At 38.3% G+C, this 23583-nt stretch overlaps 1 protein-coding gene across 2 annotated transcripts; it reads right to left on the bottom strand.

Annotated features, from left to right (window-relative positions):
* Nucleotides 1–1613: 1613 nt before the first annotated feature.
* On the bottom strand, nt 1614–23029 carry s100b (S100 calcium binding protein, beta (neural)). 2 transcript variants are annotated; one of them, XM_046040767.1, is made up of 6 exons: nt 22890–23029; nt 21774–21860; nt 12481–12603; nt 5495–5689; nt 4700–4855; nt 1614–4074 (listed from the first exon to the last, which is right to left on the bottom strand). In XM_046040767.1, the coding sequence occupies exons 4-6, from the start codon at nt 5657–5659 to the stop codon at nt 3928–3930; spliced, it is 468 nt and encodes a 155-aa protein (XP_045896723.1). In that variant the 5' UTR covers nt 5660–5689; nt 12481–12603; nt 21774–21860; nt 22890–23029; the 3' UTR covers nt 1614–3927. The 2 variants fall into 2 exon arrangements, with proteins under 2 accessions (XP_045896723.1, XP_045896792.1); XM_046040836.1 differs by lacking the exons at nt 21774–21860; nt 22890–23029 and having other exon boundaries at nt 5495–5703; nt 12481–12517.
* Nucleotides 23030–23583: the final 554 nt, after the last annotated feature.

Genomic DNA, 23583 nt, shown 5'->3' with positions numbered 1-23583 from the left:
ACACACACACACACACACACACGGGTGTGGTGTCAGTCCCCAGAGTCGAGATCTGTTCCCCCTCCGGCCAATCGCGAGGCTGACTCCACCTCTCTGATGCTAAACAGCCTGCAGATGTCTCAAAATGTGCAGCTGACAACGCCTCTTACATCATATCTTAACCAACACACACACACACACACACACACACAGATGTGTGACCCTGTGTGTGTGACTGTTTACACATATTGTGTTTAATAATTTCACCCCATGCCTGTAAATTAATGTGGATGTTAACTCTGCCATGTTCAGCATGTTGCAAGACTTTTCTAGTGGTTTCCTATGGTTTCCCAGAATGCCCCCAAACAACCAGAGAAGAGTGCCATAGTAATTGTTTAAATATGTGGCTCTTTACAATGGATTTCTTCTCTAGCTTTGTCTCAACTGTGAAGCCGTCTCATTGGAAGGACGGACACTATGGAGGACTGAAGTGAAATGTGAAATGAAACGCGTAAAGATTTTGAGGGACTGATACCAAAACCTGACAATCTGTTATAAAACTCCTGGAAATATTCTGGACATGATTTCACGTTTTATGTAATCTGTAGGGAGCAGAAATATACAGCAAATGTTTTTAGGCTCACTTCACCTTCAGGTGACTCTAATCATCTAGTTACTTAGGTTGAGGTTAATGAGGTCAGTGGGGAGAGGCGTTACCTTAACTTACCTCACACCTGAAGGTTGTAAAAGATTAGATGGTGGTTCACACCGACCTGTAATATTTTATATGTCAGTGAAGTTTATTTGGCATTGTTCTCGGCAAATCTGGACTGAACACTGTGGGAAAATGCCTCAGGCTTTCTTTAAAGTGACATAATGGTGTGATAAGAACCAACAATTGACGCGATTTCCTGTCATGAAAGACTGTAAAAGAAAGTTCTGTATGCTTCAACTCTACAGGGATTAAAGAAGGTCACTGAGTTTAAGGTTTCAATGTGTTGGCACGAATCCGGATTTCTTGCAAATCTGACAAAAAAAGAAACATTTTTAATGACTGAATCTGTTTTCTTACTTCCTTATAAAGTTCTCTGTCTAAATGTTTAGTTTTAGTTTATACATAGAGTTTTTGTCTAAGGGGTGAAAACACTGATCCAAAGTCTGCAGAAAATTAGGATCCAGTATGTCTTAAGACACTAACCGTACCAAAAAGAATCATCTACACTCAAGGCAGCATGCAACACACTGGGAAAAACAATAAACAACAGGTGCTTCATGGTTGAGGGCCTCTGTAGAAGCACTGTAAAAAGTTGGTTCCTTTGTTGCTATTAATATTTTGCCAAACATATATTGGGCAAGTTCATTTCAGAAATGGCATTTTTGCACATTTTGGGGAAAAACAAACAACCATAAATCTATTTAATCATCTTGGCTCAGTAAAATAAACAGGATTAATGTTGTATAATCTGTTCTTTTTTTGTAAACTACTTTCTTTTAAAAAGCACAATGACGTTAATCAGCCATCACGTTTCCATGTGCCATTTTTTTGCAATAAATTTTAAGAACGTGCTTTCCCTCCTTTTCAGTTAATCAATTGAATGTCTACTCTATCCCACAAAAAACATTTCCAAACTCAGTCCCACAATGATAATTTATTTCGTTTCATATCACCAACATCCAAACAAACCAGTGCTCAACATTTCAAAATACGCAGACAAACTCTTCTGTTCCAACAGATTTTCTTATGTTTTCTTTACATGAAGAGAAGAGTTACATAAAATTCTAGCAGGTTGAATATGATAGGTAATAACTGCTACAAAATCCTAGCATTTTATAATTATTATTTATTTTTATGATGATGCAAATAATTGTAGATTACTTGTTTACCAACTGTCTAAAGTAAAAAGAGCTTCTAAACAAGGAAAAAACAAAACAATTTATCAGCCACTTTGACAAGCCCAGTGTTTTTTGTAAAACATCAAATAAATGCAACTTTACTAGCAACATTCAAAATCTACCAGCCAGATTTTCATTTTACAATATAATTTGAAATTATGGCTGGTTTTCTACCAAACTGGCAACTACAAAAGTCATTTTAGAAATTTACTAGCCAATTAACTTTAACCTGTCAGTTTAAATTTTAACTGTCAACTAGATTTCTCCTAAACTGTCGCTTCCAAAGTGATAATGTTAAACTCACAAGCCATTTAAAAACTCAATCAAATGTATTTTAAATGACGACAAACTTAAAAGTCACTTTCAGTATTTGATAGTCAATTTCATTTTCTAAAATGTTGTCTGAAAAACTGTTTCTGGATTAGCTAAAACTCACAAGCCCTTTTGGAACTTTTAATAGCCAATTAAATGTTCTTTTAATGATGACAAGCTTAAAAGCCACTTTCAATGTTTGACAGTCAATTAGATTTTTTTAAATCTGTAAAATAGGTCAACTCCTAAATTGTTGCTTCCAAAGTGGCTTCTGGATTATATTAAACTTACAAGCCATTTTAAAACTTTTACTAGCCAATCAAATGTGTTTTAAATGAGGACAAACTTAAAAGCCACTTTCAATATATGGTAGTCAATTACATTTTCTAAAATGTTCTCTGAAAAATTGCTTGTAGCTAAAACTCACAAGCCATTTTAAATGTTTATTAGCCAAAAAAATTTGTTTTAAATGATGACAAATTTAAACGACACTTTCAATATTTGATAGTGAACTACATTTTTAAAAATGTCTGAAAAATTGGTGAACTCGTTGCATCTTAAGTGGCTTCTAAATTAGATAAAGCCATTTTAAATGTTTACTAGCCAGTTTTAAATGAGGACAAACTTACAAGCCATTTTCAATATTTGATAGTCAACTACATTTTCTAAAATGTCTGAAAGATGTCTTCTAGATTAGCTAAAACTCATGAGCCATTTTAAAACTTTTGCAAGCCAATTAAATGAGTTTCAAATGACAACAAACGTAAAAGCCACTTTTAATATTTGATAGTCAACGAGATTTTTCAAACGCAGGTGCCTCTAAGTAGCCAGTTGACTCTTAAAGTGGCTACTGGAGTTGATAAAAATGTTAGTCACTTTTTCAATTTACTGGCCTCTTAAAATGTTAAAACTCACATGAATGGCTAACTCACTAGCCACATCTGAAATATACCAGCCACAATCGTTTAAACAATTAAAAGACCATTATGTGTAGAGCAGACAGACTTACCAGTCATTTTTACAACTTTACTGGCCCTTGAGACATTCAACAGAAGAACCTTAAATCACTGATTGCTTATTTGCTGAACTTGGTAGTCAAAGTTGGTAGCCATACACAAAATCGAGTCAGTACTTTTCAAACGTTTTTAAACAGCTTTACTTATAGAATGGGGTTGGAAATTATGCTAAATTGGCTGTTAAAAAAAGACAATTAAGGGCATCAGTGGCTTTGTAACAAACTTTGTTGTCAAACCAAAATCAAAAAGCCATCTTAACTTTTACTAGCCCATTAGACTATTCAGTTTTTTTTAAATGACGACCAACTTAGGAGGCACTTTCAATATTTGATAGTCAACAAGCTTTATTAAACACAGGTGCCTTTAAGTAGTTGGTTGACTAACTTATCAGCCACATCTCAACTATAGAAGACAAACTCCAAACGAGTAGACGGACTTAAGTTTCCTTTGTAGCCACACCAAAATCTGAAAGCCACTTTGAAGACTTCACAAGCCATCTAAATATTTAGAATCAAATGTAAAATAGCAGGAACATTTTATCTGATTTTAGCTAAAGTAACTACATTGGACTGTTTGCCAGCCACCAGTCAAACCTCACCAATGATGTTTTGGCTGCTGGCTGACGTTGCCCTGCTCTGAAGGCACAAAGAAGGTTGTGCGTTGCTAGGCTTCTCCTTCTTTATAATTTACTGTAGCTCCCCCTTTGTCTCCGTGCTCGCCTCCTCCTTTACTCGTCCTCGTGCTCGAAGAACTCGTGGCAACAGACGGTAACCACAGAGATGAATGTCATGAACTCCTGGAAGTCGCACTCGGCGTCGCCGTCGGTGTCCAGGCTTTCCATCAGGCTGTCAAGTGTGGCCTGGTCTTTCACATGCTGAAGGGCAGGATGGGAAGTTCACATCAGGGCATCTTATACGACTAAGGACAATAAATTGAACGTGTTTGGATAAAAATATAAAAGGATGAAGTAACTTTAACCATTTACTGGTGTATTTATAGTATCTAAAATAAAAAAGTATTTCTTACTGTATCTTCAAATGAAGTACAAAAAATGATTACAAAGAAAAAATTACTTATTGTATTATATTGTAGGGTTATATTACCACTACGCCATTAAGATGAATGCTGCATTTTAATATTTTATCTGGTTGTGGAGGATCTAATTTTACCTACTCTACTTTTTTGAGTAGGGTGATATATTACAATGCATCATACTCTATAATCACATGTTTTGAATGAATATTCAAAGTAACTACACAGGTCTGATTAACATAATGGAGTAGAAAGTACCATATTTGCTCCTGAATTGTTGTGAAGTATGAAATGGAAATACTCAATTACCTCAAAACTGAACTTTCTTTATTAACCAATCTTGTAACATTTCCACACCAGGGAACAGTTTAACTCTACTCCACACTGAATGTACTTTTACTAGTACGGAAGCATTATTTCCACCCTGTTTTAACTTAAGTAAAAGGATCTGAATCTGTGCGTCTCACCGTCATCAGATCTGGCAGCTCGTCGTTAAGCAGATCCTTCAGCTCGCTCTTTTTCAGCTTGTGCTTGTCTCCTTCTCTTTCTGAATACTTCTGAAACACTGCGATGATGGTCGCCATCGAGGTCTCCAGGTCGGTCATTGTCATCTGTCTTTTCACCTTTTCATAAACAGGAATAAATAAAAATCAGAGACACAGTGAGATCAGGATTTACTCACTGGTAAACAACCTTCAGGAAAAAAAAAAACAAAGAATCACAATTGATCAGAAGATTATTTTAAGGATGAATTAAGAGTTAAATCTTTTGTATTGCACATTTAAAATCAGCTCACTGTTCTTTGATTGCATCATAATCAGAAAAACATATGTTTGTTAAGGATTTTGTTAGAAGCCAGTCTCACATGATGAAATGTACATTCTTTAAAGATGATTAGACAAAGCAGAGACAGCATCCAATTTGAAATATCAATCGTTTTTAATACATGCAAATGCATAGTTATCAGTGTCTACAAAACCAAAATGACTAAGAATAATCAACATCACACAGCACAAAGTTCATGAAGTTGTTTTCCATCTATACCACTCACTAAATCTACATTTTACTAGCATGACAGTGCAAAAAAAGTGCTGCATCAACCTAAAACAGATACAATATATGATTAAAACAGTATTATAAACTGTATTTTGACACGTTGGATGCTGGAAAATCAAGTTTTTAAGGTTATTTCTTTTTCATATTTTGGCTTTTCCTGTATTAAGTTTCATGTATTAAGTTTAATGATGACGTAATAACCTTACCTCAATGTCAGTCCAGGCAGGAGTTAGTTGTCTGTTGCGAGTCCGGAGAGTGAAAGCTGAGGATGGACCACAGGCTTTATACTGCAGCAGTGCGGTGGGTGGTGATGTGGAGGGTGCAGCGCTGAGGTCAGCCGGCCAGTCATTCAAACTGCTGACCAATCCCATCTATCCGCCTCCCCTCACTCCACTGCAACCCTGTGCAAACCAGCCTAATGGGCAAGTCTTAATCTCAATGTAATCATGTAATAACCGAGGTGATTAACATACAACATAAAGTTGTTGTAGATTTTAGACATGAAATGTAAAAAATATGTAAACACAACCTCAAGTAAGTCAACTCTGGCTATGAATGTATTACAGTGACTGTTCTGTAAACATGGATTAGAGCAGTAGCAGTAAGTTGTGTGTTTGTTATGTTTTAATGTATCTTATTAACTGACATATAGTAAGTAGTGATAAATTGTTCAGGAGAGCCTACTTTAACATTGTGGCTTTGAAAGTGGCTTCTAGATTGGCAAAAACTCACAAGCCGTTTTTAAACTTTTACTAGCCAACGACCAATTTACAAGTCACTTCAGTTATAAAGTAGTTTCACTGAAAACCCCTTGACATTTCGCCAAAATCCTCTATAAAATATGCATTTTTAATGCTTTGATAAATAAACCAAACCTCACTCACGCCACTGGCCATAATCCAAGAGAAGGACACCCAAAAACCTGGACAGAATAAAAACAATCTGGACACAGGTAAGTGAGAAAGTCCAATTTTTCTATGTTCAATGTAAATCCAAATCCTGCAGCTTTAGTACCATTTAAACAAGACAAGAACACAAGCGTCACCTGTGAGTCCCCTTCTACATCCACCTTTTGTCTGCCCATTTGTTTGACTCAACGGGAGGTAGACTTGGTTGGATGAGCGTAATTAGGTGTCACACCAAGAGATGCTTCCAGCCCTCTTTAAGAAAGGTCTCTGTCATTGTTCAAGGATGTTTCCTGATTGACTGCAATGCTCAAGCCCTTTCCCGCCGCATGGCGCCAGGTCAACTCGCCTCTACTCGGCTCGCTTTGGTTTTCCATTGCAGAAATAGTTACCCCTCAATGTGGCTGGTCGTCATAGCGACGCAGCACAAAACTGCCATGTCGTAATCTTGTGTGAGAATAATGAAAAGAGAAACACGATTCAAGTTTATAACAATTTTAATAACAAACTGGGGAGATAATCTCTTGTTCGAAACCTCCAGAATGGTCAACAACAAAGCAAACCTAAACTAAAAACAAACTGGGCTCCTAAACTAAGCTAACATAAGCAGCAGCAGCTCAGCTGTAAACACACTGCAGTGCTAGCTAGGTTATTTCAGACATGGATTTGTTTTCTCTGACTAATCAGTAGTCTGCAGTGTTTTCATGTCACCTTTTGGTATCGCCCAAAAAAAGTACCAGGTACCAGATTTTCCCAGTGGAAAACCAGAAAAGGCGAGTAGAGTCGAATCGAATTCAGCTGGTAGCATGAAGTGGAAAAGGTTGCTTTAGACTTTTGTAGTGCTTCACACAAGTTCTGGGTCCTCTAACGATGACTTTTGCAACCAGGAGGATCACTGTGTGTGTCTGTGTCTCTCGTTTTGAAGTGGATTTTTTCCATCAACATGTAGCGCAAATTTTTCTTAGCAAAAATTGGCTAAAGATGTAGATTTACGTGCGTTTCCATCTACTGCTCTTATTCTGAGGATTTGGTTCATTGAGATAAGCAGCAGGTGGTGCTAATGCACCTGTCGGGTGCTGTTTTACTATTGCAGAAGAAGAGAACACGTCAAACGTGAAGGTTTCACTGTCATGACTCGACGTTTCCACGCAGGTAATAAAAACAGTTGGATAGAACTACTGGTGATGGTTGCGTCCCTGCCACTCTCTAAAAATATTTTTTACTATCTTCAGGACCCATACATTAAATTCCCACGTTGAATGTCCTGTGCGAGCAGGTGCAGAAATTAATGGATGGACCCCACAGCTCAGTGGACCTTATCATTGAAAAAGATCTGTCAGTCAACACGACAACTTAAATATAAAGGAAAACACAAACATAATGCATCAGAACAAGTAAAATGACACAAAGATAACTTGATATAAATGGCTCTTTTCCAGTTGAGAGAAATTTTAAAAACCATGCCAAGCACTTGGGAACTAATTAAGAAGAAGCTAGGTGAACAAACAAAGCGCCAAACGCCTCCCTCTGCATCCGTGTCCGTTCATCGTGTATCGTATACCATCTATCTGTGTTCTCCCTTTGATCCGGATCTGCTTCTTTTCGTTGTGTTTGGGGCATCTGCTGGGCGACAAAGGCCCGTTTCAGAGGAAGCGGATGGTCGTGCATGTTAATGAAGACGTTCTTTTCACTGTTGAAGTTGGCCAGACGTGTGCCCTCCGCAGCCCAAAGAGAGCTCACAAACACTACATCTGCTCCGGCCAAATAGGCAGGAGTTGAGACGTCCCAGTGCCAGATCTTTACTCCAAAATGCTGTAAACAAACTTTTCTGGGGAAAAGTATACATCAAGTTCAGTTAGGATTATCAGATAGTATCCCCAGAACATGCAGGATCCTTACAAAATACTGTTATTGGATATGATTTAGTACATTTAGAAAAAACATGTACAATGTAGATTTTTTTGCCTACAAAAGGAAATGGGCCAAACGTGTAAGACTAATTATTTGATGATGTTACTAAAGAAAGACAGAAAGAACAAATAACAGCAATAGCACAGAAGGGAGAGAAAGAAAGAGATGTGGTTTTAAAATGGAAATGGAAAAATATTCATATTGGCAGCAAAGTATGATTTTGGATTTAAAACCTTCCTTTGAAATGTGCTCTCTGACAAACATAAAGCAAAATAAAGTCTGGACCATAGACTGTATAGAAGAAGTGGAGGTAGCCACTGTAACGTCACCCATTGGTTTGTGGACTACTCTTTTGAAGCCTCATGTTTGGCATTTTGGCCGTGGCAATCTTGTTTATTTGGAACCAGAAGTGACCATATTCGGATGAGGGTGTGGCGCTAGCCAGCTCGGTTAGAAAGGTGCATCCGTAATTCACATTTACTGTTGTGATAATTGGGATGCTAATTTTAGCAAGTAAAAAAACAGGCCAACTCCTCAGAGTGTCCTTTAATACAACCGACTGCTAAACAAGAGGTTTTATGTCAGCAAAACACACAGTGAAAGTTTTTAAAAACCTGTCTGTGCACATTTTCAGTTTGCGCATGAAAAACCTCAATGGAGATGTTTGAGCTTTGACTCTCGCTCTTTTAGTTACGTTATCTTGTTGCATTCTCCTCTTTTGCAATATTTTAAAGCATAATACCGGCGTTTCTCTCCATGAACCCTAAGGTTCACATATCAGTGCAGTGGGATGGAAAGTCACGTTGTCTTCTGCTAAATTTGGCTGTAAACTTGACTAACATTTGGTGTGTTTTAGATACAACTAAAGTGGGTCAAACTTACATTACAGAATTTACTGAATTCAGTGTATTAGGCTAATGCAATCTATTAGAATAGATTACAGCATTATAGCGTATTGTATTAAGTCCCCTGAAAACACTCTACTGTATTAATGTAAGACTGCAAGCAAGACAGATAATCAAGCTGATTATAAAAATAATTTTGAACATTTTTAAGGCATCATGTGCGTTTGTGGCTCTGAACATTTGTCATTAACAAAAAAATGTAATGTTACAGTATCTTACAGTAAATAAGGAGGAGGGAAAACTGTTGTTGTAGCAGATGCATGAATCATTTGCTGAATGCATCTTAACTTGTCATTATTAAAATTACGACAGAGCATGTTCAGTGTATGTTGTGAATATGATATCTATACTGTCCACAATGTGCTGAATTCCCCAGATGACTTTGTCCAGCGCCTTCTCTGACCTCTGACCTACCCTCCACTCTTTGTATTTTCAGTTTCGAGAACAGAGCCGTTTATTACGTGATAAACTGTGTCTTTGTTTGAGAAATACACTCCTCACGCGGACGACAACAGACGGATTCATTGTTCGCTTCAAACACTGAAACTCTGTGCCGAGAAACGGGCCGAGAGACAACGAAAGATACCGGAAACATCCATCATTTCTCCCTCTCTCTCTTCATTTATCTGTCAGTCTGACTTTTGGTTTGTCCGTCTGCTCAATGTGTGTCAATAGTGAGACTAATCTGTTAAAAACATTATCTACCAAGTCACTATTCTGACTCACTATCCCATCGTTTTAAATTATAATCTCAAAATTAGGATTTTTTTAATGCAGAATCTTTAAATTTAATCACAATTTTAATTATAATAATTTTGATAAAGACATATTTTGAACACAGTATCCAACATTACATACAATGAATTTTTGTGGTTAACATTTTTCTGTCATGTTTCATCAATTGCTTTAAGGGTTTTAAGGCGAAAGATTTACTCAGAGTTAAGCTTGTCATAACTTTACTATGACATAAACTTTACTATGATTTTACATAAATTTATAATGACAAAATTATGACTTATAAAGTAGATTTGTTTAACTTATCATCTCATAATTCTGGCTTAATAGTATCTCATAATAGTGAGTTAGTACAAACAGTAGTTATTTTTTAGTTTTCAAGAAGACATTTTGTCAAAAACTGTTTTGATTTTGGATTTTTTAAAATTTGACTTTGCAGCGCAAACTTTTAATTACTGCTTCATAATTTTTATTTACTATTTCAAAACTTATTATATTAAGTACTTTCCTACTTTTGACTTTGTTAATTTTTATTACTATCTATTACTAAGTCATAATTTGAACACAGTATCATACATTTGTAGTAGTTTGTACAGTAGTTCAGTATTTTAAATTATAACCTCTTTTTGTGTGGAAGAAAAGGGTTTGAAAGAAACTAATAATAATTAATAACTAATTAACTTAATAAATTTTTTCAGTCATGTTTTGTCTCATAGTTTAAGTTTACCATGCCAAAGGTATGACCTATAAGGTAGAATCCTGCACTTATTATCTCAGTTTTGTGATGTATTAATTCAGAATTGTGAGATAGCTCAGTAAATAAATGTGACTTTTAAATATTGTGACACTTTACATAAAAAGTAATTTTATGTACTTTTTAATATCTCTAACTTTTACGTGGTCAAAGTTGTTGATTTCTTTTTATTGTATAGTTTTCAGTGTATTTGTTTGAGTTTTTGGTGTACTTGTTAGAGTATTTCATGCACTTTTAATGTTTAATATTAAAACAAAACCGCTTTTTAACTTGTAAACCTATTACAAATGTGTTTTTTTTTTTTCGATTTTAATCCCAGTCCACAACCCTGACTGATTTTACACTTCAGCATTTTAACAATCAGCCCCTCTTTCTTTCTCCTCTGTTGTGTCTCCTTCAGCATTTCATCACCAGGGAGATGGCGTCCTCAAAAGGCCGAGGTGTCCTCAGAACCGACCCGGGGTCCCAGAGCTGAGCTGTCGCTCTGGCAACCTGGTCAGCGCCTCCTGCTGGGCTGGAAAAGGTTCTGCCAGGCTGCTGAGTCATCACCTGGCAGCCGATGTTAACCTGAGTTTTAGGATCTTATTTTAGATTTTTAATGGTTAATCATTTGTTTTTCCTAAAGTAATTTACTATCACCCTACTGTGACCTCTGACCTTTTTATCTTCTCGTTATTTAAAGTATTGTTTTGGCAGAATTTCCTGTTTACTTCTATCTAAGTCCCTCTGGGAGGAAGAACCTGCTTCCAATAAGCAAAAAACAGAATTTACAGTTTCAACTTGTAATTCTCACAATTCGGCATTAGAGGGCAGCAGCTTGTCAGGAACAGATCCTCAAGTTCCACATTCAGCCAAATTAGGAACTGAACCCCCAACTATTACAGTTATTCATTTTATTTATGTTCATTATAATCAATAAAAATTGATAACTTAAACATGTTGAACTGTTAAATAAAAATGTAGAATTCTTTACTTATTTTCAGAAAATAGGATTTTGCGGTCTCAGTTACAGAAAAATAATATGTAAAAAGAGGGATATTTTTGCATTGAAGGATAAAATTAGACCGTCTCAGTTGGTTCATAACTTCAAAATGTTAAGATGAGTGGAAAATGTGACCTCAAGATGGTGCTAGGATCCAGCATGTGTATTTATAGATGCTTTGGCCACATTAGGTGCCAAGTTCAACAGGCCAAAACTGTCAAAACTTACAAGTTACAAGTTTAAGGTCGGTATTGATGCATCCTTGAGCTTCAGTTTGTACTGGCCCTCGTTTGTGGGGAGCGGGTGGGCAATGGCCCCTTGGACCACCTACTTTTGATGCCCATGCTGCAGACCCGCAGAGCCTCTGTACAACTTTGGCTGCACTTCACTTGTTGCTTTGTGAATTTCAACACTTGAATTAGACAGTTGTATTAGACTAATTTAATTAATTTAAAGAGAGAAAATATTTTAACTTAAATATTTTAACTTTACAGTTAACTAAATTGCAATGATGAATACAAATGACTAAAATGTAACTAAAACTAATAAGCATTTATCTAAAGATTCAGATAAAAATCTAAAATAGCTGCTAAATCAACACTGGTGTAAGTCTTCTTCAAATTTCTTTGAATTGGATCCCTGCTGGTGTCTTTCTGTTGATTTCAATAGGTGAAAAAGAGAAAGTAGTTCACCCTTCTTGCTCAACGGCTGCTGCCGGAGCCCAGTTTACTTTATGCCTGGTGGTATCATGGTGCCTGCCCTAGCTGGCATTTCTCTCTGCTGGATTATTTCCTGGCATCATGTCTGTCTGCATGGCAACAGATCACAGCTAATCTGGATGGATCCTCAATCTGGCTGTCAAACTCCAAATCCCATTTGTCTGATTCGGTTGTTCACATTGCAGCTGCGGACAAACTGCCACAAACCTGGGTGTTACGAAAGAGCAAAGTGTTTTCTGAAGGGTCAGGGCCGCTGTGAGTGTTACTGTGTAGGGTGTTACCTTGAGTTATGGCTGCAATTAAGCCACTCAGGTGATTTGAGAAGGTCAGCGGTTGTCGCCTGGAGCTCAGAGGAGATGATTTTCTGTCTTCCCGTATCCTCCTGTCTCTCCAACACACTGTCACTACAAAAACACATTTGTCAATTTATTGGGTCTCTGATTCGCCCTTCAAATCTGACTTTCATTAAACCAAGAAAAACAATGTGCCAGCTGTGGTATTGTCCCAGGTATTATCAAAGAATTAGTGTTTCCACATGTTCCTGTCTTACAGATTAAGTCTTATTAACCTTTTATCAGCAGCTCAACATTTTAGTGAGCTGAAATAGTTTATTCTCAGGACTGAACCTGCAGCGTTAAAGGGATAGTTTGGGATTTTTGAAGTAGGACTTGATGAGGTACTTATCCAGAGTTGGTGTATTACTGTAGTAGATCAGTGTCAGTGTGTCCTCAGTTTATTGATATTGATTTGTTTCAGTTGGTCTTCTTTTAGGTGGCTGTAATACGTTTTGCTGCTGAAGCTGTCCACAGCAGTACATTGCTTAACTTCCGTCCTGGTACAACCCTCTGTCAACGACCATTGCCATGTGGATCGTCCAATCCAATCCAATCCACTTTATTGGATTATTGACAGCAAGGTTACCGAAGTGCTTAACCTCAATATAATACATAAAACAACATAAAAGTATACAAACATAACATTAACAAAGCCAACAACAACAAGGACCACAGCTACTCTTTATGGTGCAGTAAATGTCAAGGATTACAAATGTGTTTTTAAACGAGATTTAAAAGTTTGGAGGGTGGGTGCCAGTTTAATATGTGGAGGTAAAGCAATCCACAATTTGGGGGCACTGCTGAAAGGGAACGGTGACCCCTAGTTTTCATCCTAGCCTTTGACACAATTAGCCGCATATGATCCGCAGACCTCAATAAACTTGGCAGGGTATAAATGTGCAAAAGCTCAGAGATATACTGAGATGCCAACCCATTAAAATGTATTCTAAAATTTATAGGAAGCCAGTGAAGCGAGATCAGAATGGGAGTAATGTGTTCATGTTTCCGGGTTCCTGTTTAGGAACGGGCGGCAGCATTTTGGACTAACTGTGTGAAAGAGAAGTTTGATTCACGCCTATATAAAGTGCATTGCAGTAGTCGTGATCAGATGTCTTCTTCCATTCATTCATACTGTGCTGGCATAATGAGTTGCTGTGCTTTCCTGGATTGCTTTTTATTTCGGTTGTTTTATAGTTGAAGACAGCAGGTCTGAGTCGAGTGCTGGCTGTAAGATTTGCGTTTGGTACTTTGGGTGATGTCTGTGGTGCTGATCAATGGCTGCAATTGCAATTTGCACCGGGGCCAATCACAATTATGTTACGCTGCTGGCCAGAAAATTTGGACTTCAACATTAAGACGGAGGAGAGGTGAGACAAGCACGTGGCAACTACCACAACTGACTGTAATAGGTTGAAACAACTGTCAATGAAGCAAATATTCCACAAACTGTGATGGGTTTGACTGCAAAGGTTTGCCTTTCCTGAATGTTTGTTTACAACCTGTCTGCTCATGTGTCTTTACCTGTGTGGAAAAGGCTTCTCTACAGAACAGATTACAGAATATGTAAATGTTTCAGTCAGAATGTCTAAAATTACTCCAGTATGCAGATGATGTTAAATTCTATGTAAACTAAAGAAAGAGACACATTTTACCTTAAATGGGAACAAATCAACATTATTATTATAACATCCTTTTTTTCTTTTGGCGCCGTATTGAGCCATTGCGGCAGATTATAACCTGCACCCTCTCTCCGTTACCATGGCAACATCGAACGTGCCAGCGTTGCAGGGCTTTTGCAGCTGCAGAGTGGCCATCTCATGTCGCATCTTCCCCTCCCTAATCCCATAATCCTCTCCTGCCTCCACTCTCACCCCCCTGACGGGATTAGAGGCTCCTGGATCAGAGCGCTCTATCCTCCACACACACACACACACACCTACATGATGGCCTACATCTCTACTTCCTCCTTCCAGTACAGGCTAATTGGACTGAAAACACACTACGAGACAATAAACAGGTTTAAAGTCTGTGGACTGAATGAAGGTCAGTGATGAATCACTCCGAACAACAATCCATCACAAGCTGATTAGTCTCATACTGGCCCTTTAAATCTTCTTTTTCACAGTCATTTTGACTTAACATGTTCACAAACACATCTTAAGACATTTACTCCATTGGATTGCGTACAGAAATCACAAGCAACTAAATCTCTCTGCGGATTAGGGCTGTCCCCGACTAAGCATTTACATAGTCGAATCTGAATTGACAAGTCTTGCCCATTGTCGCGTGACAGTTGAATCATGTGTGTGGCGGCGATTGCGGGGGTTGTAACGTTAGCTCCGCTTAAATGTTGAAAAGCTGCAGAGCTGCAGTCTCTATTTATTAGTCACTGTAACTTACACTGTACATTTCCAGCTAAACAGAGGCTTTTTGCTGACCCCTTTCTCTCTGTTTGCCTGCCATTCACCGTTCTTGCGGCTGAGTTTTGTGTGCGTGACGCACATCGCGTTTCCTCACGGGGTGTTTTTCAAGTACTGTTTAAAAACAATATAATAATCTTTGTGTGGTTCATCAATGGTGATAAATGATCACAACGTCCCACGAGGTACAGACAACATTGCACAACACCGGTGAAGCTGGGGCTCCGTCTCTTCAGCAAGTTTTCCTCTTCTGCCACTACAAACACACACACACATTAAGCCTACACATGTACACTGACACCCCCTACATTAAGGGTTAGGGTTACAATTTTGGATATTGTAATAAATTAATATTGTAATAGGCTGTATATTAACTTATTAGGAGAAAAACTGGTAGTTCTATTGAAAATCTCCCCTATATCGCCAAAATGGTATGATGCTAGTTTCATAACGCTGCTGCGAAGCTTCGACTATGAGATTGACAGTCAAATCAGGCTCCGCCCACCAAAACATCGAATTGTCTACTGTTTGGGGTCAGCCATGCTGCAGAGTAAATATTTTCTTTTCTTTCTAAATGATCTTGTTTCAAGAATTAAGTGTAATTTTGCTAAATAATTCTTTATTTTATTCATTGTTGCTTGAAGATACAGAGACAAACTCTTTTTTCATTCATATGTTTCAAGTCACAAGTATAGAAAAGTGAATTTATCTCAACCAACAGCAATATAGGTAATTTGTGCAGCAAGTTATTACCAGCCATATTTTCTTTTTTTTATATTAAGGAGGAAGTCGGGGGACGCATTGTAAATAGGCAGAAACTCCGCTTAATGAGGCAAACACTGGACTTTCACTAAGGAGAATGGCATTTGAGTCCCATGTAAAACCAAGCAAATGTTGAGTTACCGAATTTTAACTTAAATAACGTTACTGACTTTTGTAATGTACCTACTTTAACCCAAACCATGACGTTTTCCTAAATCTAACCAAGTAGTATTTATTGGCTAAACATAACCACACTGAGACAGTTTCACAACATTAACCCCGTGCTTCATGTCACATAGGTCTCTTGACTTATGCATCGTAGTTAATGCTCGTATGTGTTGTTTTTGGAGGCATGGACAAACGAACTATGTTGTAGTTTAGGTTGGAAAACTTGTTGAAACCAACTTATCTTAACTCTTATTTTAGACAGTTTACACAAATCAATCAAAAGTTTCACTCAATAAAAATCGAAATTTTCAGATCTGTACAAATAGCAAGTATAAACGCACAAGGCTGTTTGTAGTTCTTCAGCAGGGGGCGTAAAATTCACCGTGACTCTGATCTGTTGCATGTTCTGTTGCCCTGTTAGTAAACTAGACTATTGTTGTTCTTATCATTAATGCGGAAACTAGTCGCACAACATTTTCTCCACCACGTTTCACTCACTGCTGTGGCGGTGTCAGCGCTCTGGTCAACTGTGTGTTTTCTTAGAGGAAAAGGACACACAGAGAAACAACAGCTTTAATCTTCTACATGCATGTGGGGGCAAAAATGAGCTGCAGGGACCCCTAATAACCACCAGGTCCTCCCACTCTCTGTGCAGCTTTTTCGCTGCTGGGACACTCCTGATGGAAATTTGATTAAATCCAGTATTTAAAAGTATTAGCACTATGTAAGCATAAAACTATATAATGGAGGTCTTTAAACTGGAAACTCCAACAGGGACCCTTTTCAAGAGAGGGCCCCTCGACCTGCCCTACTTGTAAATGATGAGCATTCAAAGAAGAAGAAGACTTTAGTGTCCATACTGAGTTTTATCTTGAACACAAACTACCACACCTCCTGCACATCACAGTCTGTCAGAGGCATCAGAGCCATTTTTAGCTCGCTGGTCAGTTAATTAAGTCAGATCACATACAGATCACACAGTTGGTGGATGTCCTGACGTCCTCCTTAGTAAGCAGACAGTGAGGCTTCAGGGCCCGGCTTATCTGTCTGTGTACTACGCTTTCAATTCTGAGTCAGCGCTTGTTATGTCCGAAAGAGGCAGATGGACGTCAGAAAGGTTTGACTGTAGGTCGTGATATTTAAAGAAAAGGTTTAAGAAAAGCTAATGCCGTAATGAATCATGAGACAATCATGATTAGAATTATGGTTTCGGCGAGTGACAGTGTCCGAGTCTCGTCTATTTGCTCCTCAAAAGTTTGATGTCTAGTTTTTCTTTTAACCATTGATTTATTTTTTTAATTTACTGTTTATTTGACAGCGCACAATTAAAATAATTGCACCAGAGTTAGCTAGCAGCTAACTTGCATCTGTTGTCCCTGGGCAACAGACTTTAGAGACACGGATGATGAATCATATTTCACGATGGACAGTTTTGAAAAAGACTCACAATAGATATTCCACAACCGGAGATATTGTCTTCTTCATTCTGCACATTCTTATTCTTTGTCAAAACCTTGCGCCTACGTTACCCATAGTGCAACTTTTCAACAATTCAGGCAGAGTTCCTGTGAGGAGTGGGCTACAGAGGTCTGCTATGATTCACAACCCCAGGTTACTTTTTCCAAATTTTATCAGACTTCTGGAGCCACAAACTGCTTAAGACAACTTTTTTTAAATCAGTGGAGTAAAAGAAGGAATCTACAGGCTGAAGCCAGAGGAGCGCCACCAGTTTCAGGTTAACCTCTGTTCTCTTTGAGTGGGAAAAACCACAGTAAAACATACTTATGAACAACTTTATTAGATTAGATGACATTCACCAGCCTCTCCTTGTGAAAAAAGAAACAATCACTTTCTAATTCCCTGTCATTCTAAAGAAAGTCTGGCACATTAAACAGTCAATATCCATCTATCTATAATTCAGCTACATCTGCAAAGCGTCAAACTAAAGCACAGAAAGTCATTTCATGCCACAATAAAAGCGTCTTCTTCAGTGTTTTGACCATCTTGTTGCGAGCCCCAGTGTGACAGCGACCACACAGAGCTAATCTTTCCACCGAAACCTCCCCCGCACACACAGAAACAGCCCCTGATAACCACAACACCATATGGTGAGCGCTAAGCTCCCGTCAGGTCATAGCAGCAACGTTTGAGACTCTCGAGGAGGCCGGCACGTCGCTGCCCCGACCGTCAGAGAGGATTACTGATGTCGAAGAAACGATGAGCCACACTTCATCGAGCTGTGACTTCTAACTGAATAAAATAAGTGACACAATGCAAAGAAAATCCCTGGTACATGACAGATTTGCAAAATTAGGACACTCTGTTGTATCTCATCCTTAAAGTTAAGTCGTCCTGAAATTTAAATATGTGGTTTATCAGTGCAGACTTTGGTTTGCATGTCTGGTTGATGCTTATGCACCACATATTGTTTGACATCTGCATTGCTCTTTTTTGGGAAACAATCTCAAGGTCCATTAGTAGCTGTTTCAAACAATTCACATCGTCTTCCTCAGCAGATGGAGTTTGTAGGAAACATGTTTTTTGTTATTTGGTCTTGTTATAAATACTGCTGATGACTAATATCTGTAAGTTACTATCCATGTGTTTGGGGGAAGGGTGGGGTTGCCTTGCCTTCATGAAATCGGAGTCGTTTCCTTTTACAATGATGCAAAACAGAGAACTACATTAAATAAATCACAGCAGATTAACTAAAACTGGAAAAGAATTAAAAGTGTCAGACAAAAATTAAACTTCCAAAAGCTCCAATTTTACTTTTGCAAAGACCCACAAGGGTCCATTTGACAACGATATTGTTTTGTCTGTGAGGGTCCACAGCCCAAAATTCATGATGATGCATTGCTGTAAATTAAACTCCGTCAGGATATAAAATGAGCTCAACCTTAAACATCTACAGCAGTAAAATGCAGCATGAATATTAATCCAGAAACATCAGATGTAATAGTGAAACATTTTACTGCACCATGACTACTCTTACTTACTGATACTTTAAGTACATGTTGCTGATAATACTTACATACTTTTACTTGAGTATTTTCAGTGTGGTATTGGTACTTTTACTTTTAAGCAAAGATCAGAATACTTCTTCCACCACTGATTAATATAACGGCTTGGATGCATCTGAAGTTTACTTTAGTCAGTTTAAAATCTAAATTTCAGCTTCTTTTTAACAGGTTCTTGCTTTTATTAGAATACAGTTTATGACCTGCAAATTAAAACACCCCAAAAGTACATGAACGTGTCTCCATACTTATGGTTTAATACTAAAACTTACCTAAATGTGGATAATCAAATTGTACTCAGCCCTTCCTAAAAACCTCTGTGTGAAGGCATCTCTTGATTTGGCCATGCAACAATCTGCTATAATTACATTTTTGCAGACAGACACACAGAAGCATTAAAAACCTGATTAAGGACATCGACTTTTATTGGATGTTTTAAGGTGTAAAGAAAATCAGTGTCATTGCTGATTACAACATGAACTTCTGAGGCAGATTCATTATATTGAGGCTGAAATAAAAGTTGCACTAGTAGCCGGAAGCTGCACAATGTGGCTTTTAAGCTTGCTCTAGAAGACAGAAAGTGTTTCAGCATCTCGCTCAAGGACACGCGTGTGATGTCTGTTCTGTCCTGATCGAAGCGGTGACCTTTCAGCAACAGGAAGCGCCCTCCATCTTCCTGTGATGTGAGCGCAGATGTGATTTCTTGAAACAGAAGCGAGAGCTCATTATGATAATAGGAATCGGCCGGGGAGCTTTTCAGCGAGATTAAAAACGACTTGATTAACCCGTCTGTCAGTCACACAGCTTTGCCGTGAACCACTTTGAAATCCTGGGAGTAAAAACCACAGCGTCCGTCCGCAGATAGCAACACTGTGCGACAACAATCAACAAGTGACTTAAAGTTTTTAAAGTCTTGCCACACAGTCATGCTGAATACTGTCACACAATCATACTTGTAAACTCGTGAAAAATAACCTGTTTTTGTTTGATTTAACCTTCATCTGTCCCACAACGAAACCTTTACAATCCATGCAAATAAGAGGGGAGTTGGTTGAGGTATTTGTTGGACATACAACCTGCAGGAGTTTGATAGCAGAGATCAGTGTTCACGTTCAGTTCAGTCTGAGATGTGGTGGAGTACAAGAATAAATTGGCAAAAATACGGACATAAATTTAGTATTTGATAAGTTGTTTACCACTTATTAATACTGTGTGTTTGCCTCAGTGGATGTTTCCACACACATGCAGTTTGTGCAAAGTAAGTACGTACATTTGCTCAATTTATTTTGTGAAGTACAGTTTTAAGGTACTTTTATTTTACTTGAGTATTTCCATGTGATGCTACTTTCTACTTCTACTTCTACACACCGTCTATTTGACAGCTTTCGTCACACTTTTGGTACTTTAAGCATATTTTGTACTTTTCCTAAAGTAAGATTTTAAAAAGCAGGACTTTTAGTATTTTTACACAGTAGTAGTATTTTTTGAACATAACCATAAAAAAGATTCATGATGCTGTAGTCTCTACAAACAGATATTATACTGAAAGGTCCGTGAACATTTTACAGAAACGTTTGTCCTCCTTATTTTAACAGAGAACAGAATCCAGGCGTCGTCGCGTGTCCTTCCTCCTGTTGCAGATGAGTTGTATATAAATATATATAAACATAATTCCTGAGACACTTGGAGAGAAGGACAGACCTCTTGTTCTTTTTTTGTGCCTTAAACAAATGCAAAATCTGACCGAAACAGAAAATGCAAAGCAGAGCTCGGTGCCGACGGGCCCCTCAATTTAAAGGTGCTTACACTGACATCTCAGTATTAATGTGAAGATGATTTACTGATCTTAAAAAGCTACGCGGTACACCTTCACCCTCCCTCGCTCACTTTTATCGCCATTAATCTCACACCTGCTCACTGCGCTCAGCTAAATATTTTTCGGCCTTCATTTGCCCGAGCTCCTCCCCCATCAGTCATAATTATCAGTTGTGATTGATGTAGCTGCCGAGGAAACAAGACATCCACTTTTACGAGGTCGCTCACTTTCGATGTAACTACCAGAAGTCATCAGACTCATAAGAAGTGTGTGTGTGTGTGTGGCTGTTAAGACCCCTCCGAAGACTTTGCAGGGTATAAATCTCATTTAACTGTGGGAGCTGGTGAAGCATGGAAACTCGCTGGAAGGCCAAATGTGAATTAAAGCTCCATAAAAAAGGTTAAGAGGCTGCTTCACCTCTGGTCCAAACACTGTATACGCTGACTGAGTGAGCAGGACGGCTGAAACATAAGGAGATGTTTGGACACGTAGGTGTGAGAGGTGTGTTTTAGTTGATAGTTAAACTGTTGCTGTTGTAACCAGTAGCAGTACCCTTCTGTAAAAATACTCTGTTGTTCAAGATTTAACTTATGTAAAAGTAAAATAGCTAAATGTACTTGTTGGGCAGAATGGTCCCTACATACATATGATATATAATACCACAATATATATCATATGATTGGCAAATTAGGACGGTATCATGTTTTATACTGCAGATTGGACTCATCCTGGCTTCAGATACTTTGGTTTACATATTTTTGGACACAACGAGCTGTGAATTTTGTCCTCCGTCACTTCACTGGAAGCACGTCTTTTTAAATTGGACTTTCTCCCTGTAATTCACATGTTTCAATTAGACTGTTTAATAACTGTGTGCTAATGAACATAAATTATGAAGTACAATAAGAAATTGGTCACTCCTGCAGAAACTCACTCATCTCCCAGGTTGCCATGGGAAACACAGGGGATTGTGGGTGATTGGTGTTGAACTTCAGTGGGCGAGGGCTCAGAGATAATGACTTTACAAAAGGAGACCCTGCTCAATTACTTTACCGGGGCAGATTGTCTCTCTCTCTCTGTATCAGTCCCTCTCTTGAGTGATCGCTGGATTTGAGGCTCCAGATGAGATTTAACTCTCGGCTGTAAAAAAAAAAAAAAATCATAGACTGGAGCTGAGTACACAGTCAGACAAAAAACAGGAACAATTTCACCTTTGAAAAATGATTTTGATTTAAAGCTGCAGCCACTTTTCTCTAACATTTTTACCCACATTCTTAACATTATAAATAAATTTCAAGCTGCACAAATTTTGAGTGATCACAGAAAGGGAGATTATCAACTTTATTGGCCACATATAATTTATACACAGGACAGTGCATGCAGAATTTGTTCTCTTCATTTAACCCATCCTGATTAGAAGCAGTGGGCAGCTGTTGTGGAGCAGTTAGAGGTTCAGGGCCCACAGAGGGCCCCCTCTACAAGCACTTCTTTACAGTTGTTTTCATATTAGTCATGAATCTCATATGGCAGAAAGTCCTGCAGTATGTATTCCCCGGCTCTTCACTCCCTTCTTCACAAGGTCGTCAGCTTCTTTATCTCGTCCAGTGTTTTGTTCTTGTTGCCTGACTGTCTCTCTGCCTCCCTGAGTGTCTAACCTGTTCTTCCACCACCTGCACGGTTTAAACCTCAGCTCCACATTTGTGAAGGTGTTAATAAACCTGACCTGTGAATCGTTTTACGACCACAAAGCCTCTTGGACAGAATTAACTTCTTGTTAACTCTTTTAATTTCTTTAGTTTTTTGATCAACTCATTTTCAACCATTCAATACATCTTATTTCTCACCGATTCCATCTTGTTTGTTAATAACAATAATCAAGTAATTGCCTAAACCTTAACCCATTTACAAAATTACATCTAGAGAGAGCCTGGACTGGACTGAATATATAAATACAGATATTACAGATATATTAAAACTGCTCCATCTAAATTGGTCATTAACAAGGTTCGTATATCTATTTTTAGGAACCTATTCAAAGTTCGAATTGAGTTATTGACCCCATCACTAACAGACAGCCCTCGTTTTCATCTTACAAAATGAATTTGCATCATTTGAAGCTGCTGCCAAAACACTGTACATCCATTTGTGAAGAGTTGAAGACATCATTACCTTCTGTTGTTTCTCATCTGGGTGTCCTTGAGTGAAACTCTAAATCTATTCCTGCTCACTCTCTTTGCAAGTTTATACGAACAAGAGCAGAGAATGCAGGGAGTGAAATGGTAATCGTTTTATTAACCAGGGATTCGAGGATTTCAGGGTTTAACGGGCGCCCTTCAGAAAGTAGCATCATTTGTTTTCATTCGTGTTGTCAGAGTGGAATTCTCTGTGTTTCAAATTACAGATGCGTGGATGGTCTCAGTTTGGAATATATCTGCTCTTCATTTGCAGTCGGATCAGCAGCATGAATAAAATGCCAACAAGAAAGACAACTGAAAAACACAACAAGAAGTAATGACTAAAGGCTGTGTGTATTCAGCTTTTTCCTGAATCTGACCACTGACCAAACCTCCCAAAGGTTACCGCAGCGATTTATGGTCTGCATTGATGCACATTTTTATAAATTTATCATCTGAAATGCTGATTAAGGACAAAAGAGGTTGCAGATTTCAGGTGTGTGTGTGCGTGTGTTTGCCTGAAGGTACAGGCATCCGTTGCCTCTTCTCCCACCGCTGCAACTGAAGGAAATGATGAATAAGTCATTTCCCGTGAACAGGTTGTGCAGCCTCAAGTGTGGAGATGTACTGAGCAGACAGATGGAGAGGAGAGAAAGAGAAATGGGCTGGGGAAAAGAGGAAGAAGAAGT

This window comes from Micropterus dolomieu, linkage group LG01 (assembly GCF_021292245.1).
Source record: "Micropterus dolomieu isolate WLL.071019.BEF.003 ecotype Adirondacks linkage group LG01, ASM2129224v1, whole genome shotgun sequence".
In the NCBI taxonomy this organism is placed as follows: Eukaryota; Metazoa; Chordata; class Actinopteri; order Centrarchiformes; family Centrarchidae; genus Micropterus; species Micropterus dolomieu.
Note: the sequence above shows the minus strand (reverse complement) of the source record. Positions and strands in the feature narration are given on the sequence as shown.

Bases quoted from the DNA above. Each gene is read 5' to 3' on its own strand.
- s100b (XM_046040767.1), bottom strand. From the start codon at position 5,659: ATGGGATTGGTCAGCAGTTTGAATGACTGGCCGGCTGACCTCAGCGCT. The intron at 4,856-5,494 runs GTAAGGTTATTA...GTTTATGAAAAG, and splicing joins CTGCCTGGACTGACATTGAG to GTGAAAAGACAGATGACAAT. The intron at 4,075-4,699 runs GTGAGACGCACA...CCTGCCCTTCAG, and splicing joins AGCTGCCAGATCTGATGACG to CATGTGAAAGACCAGGCCAC.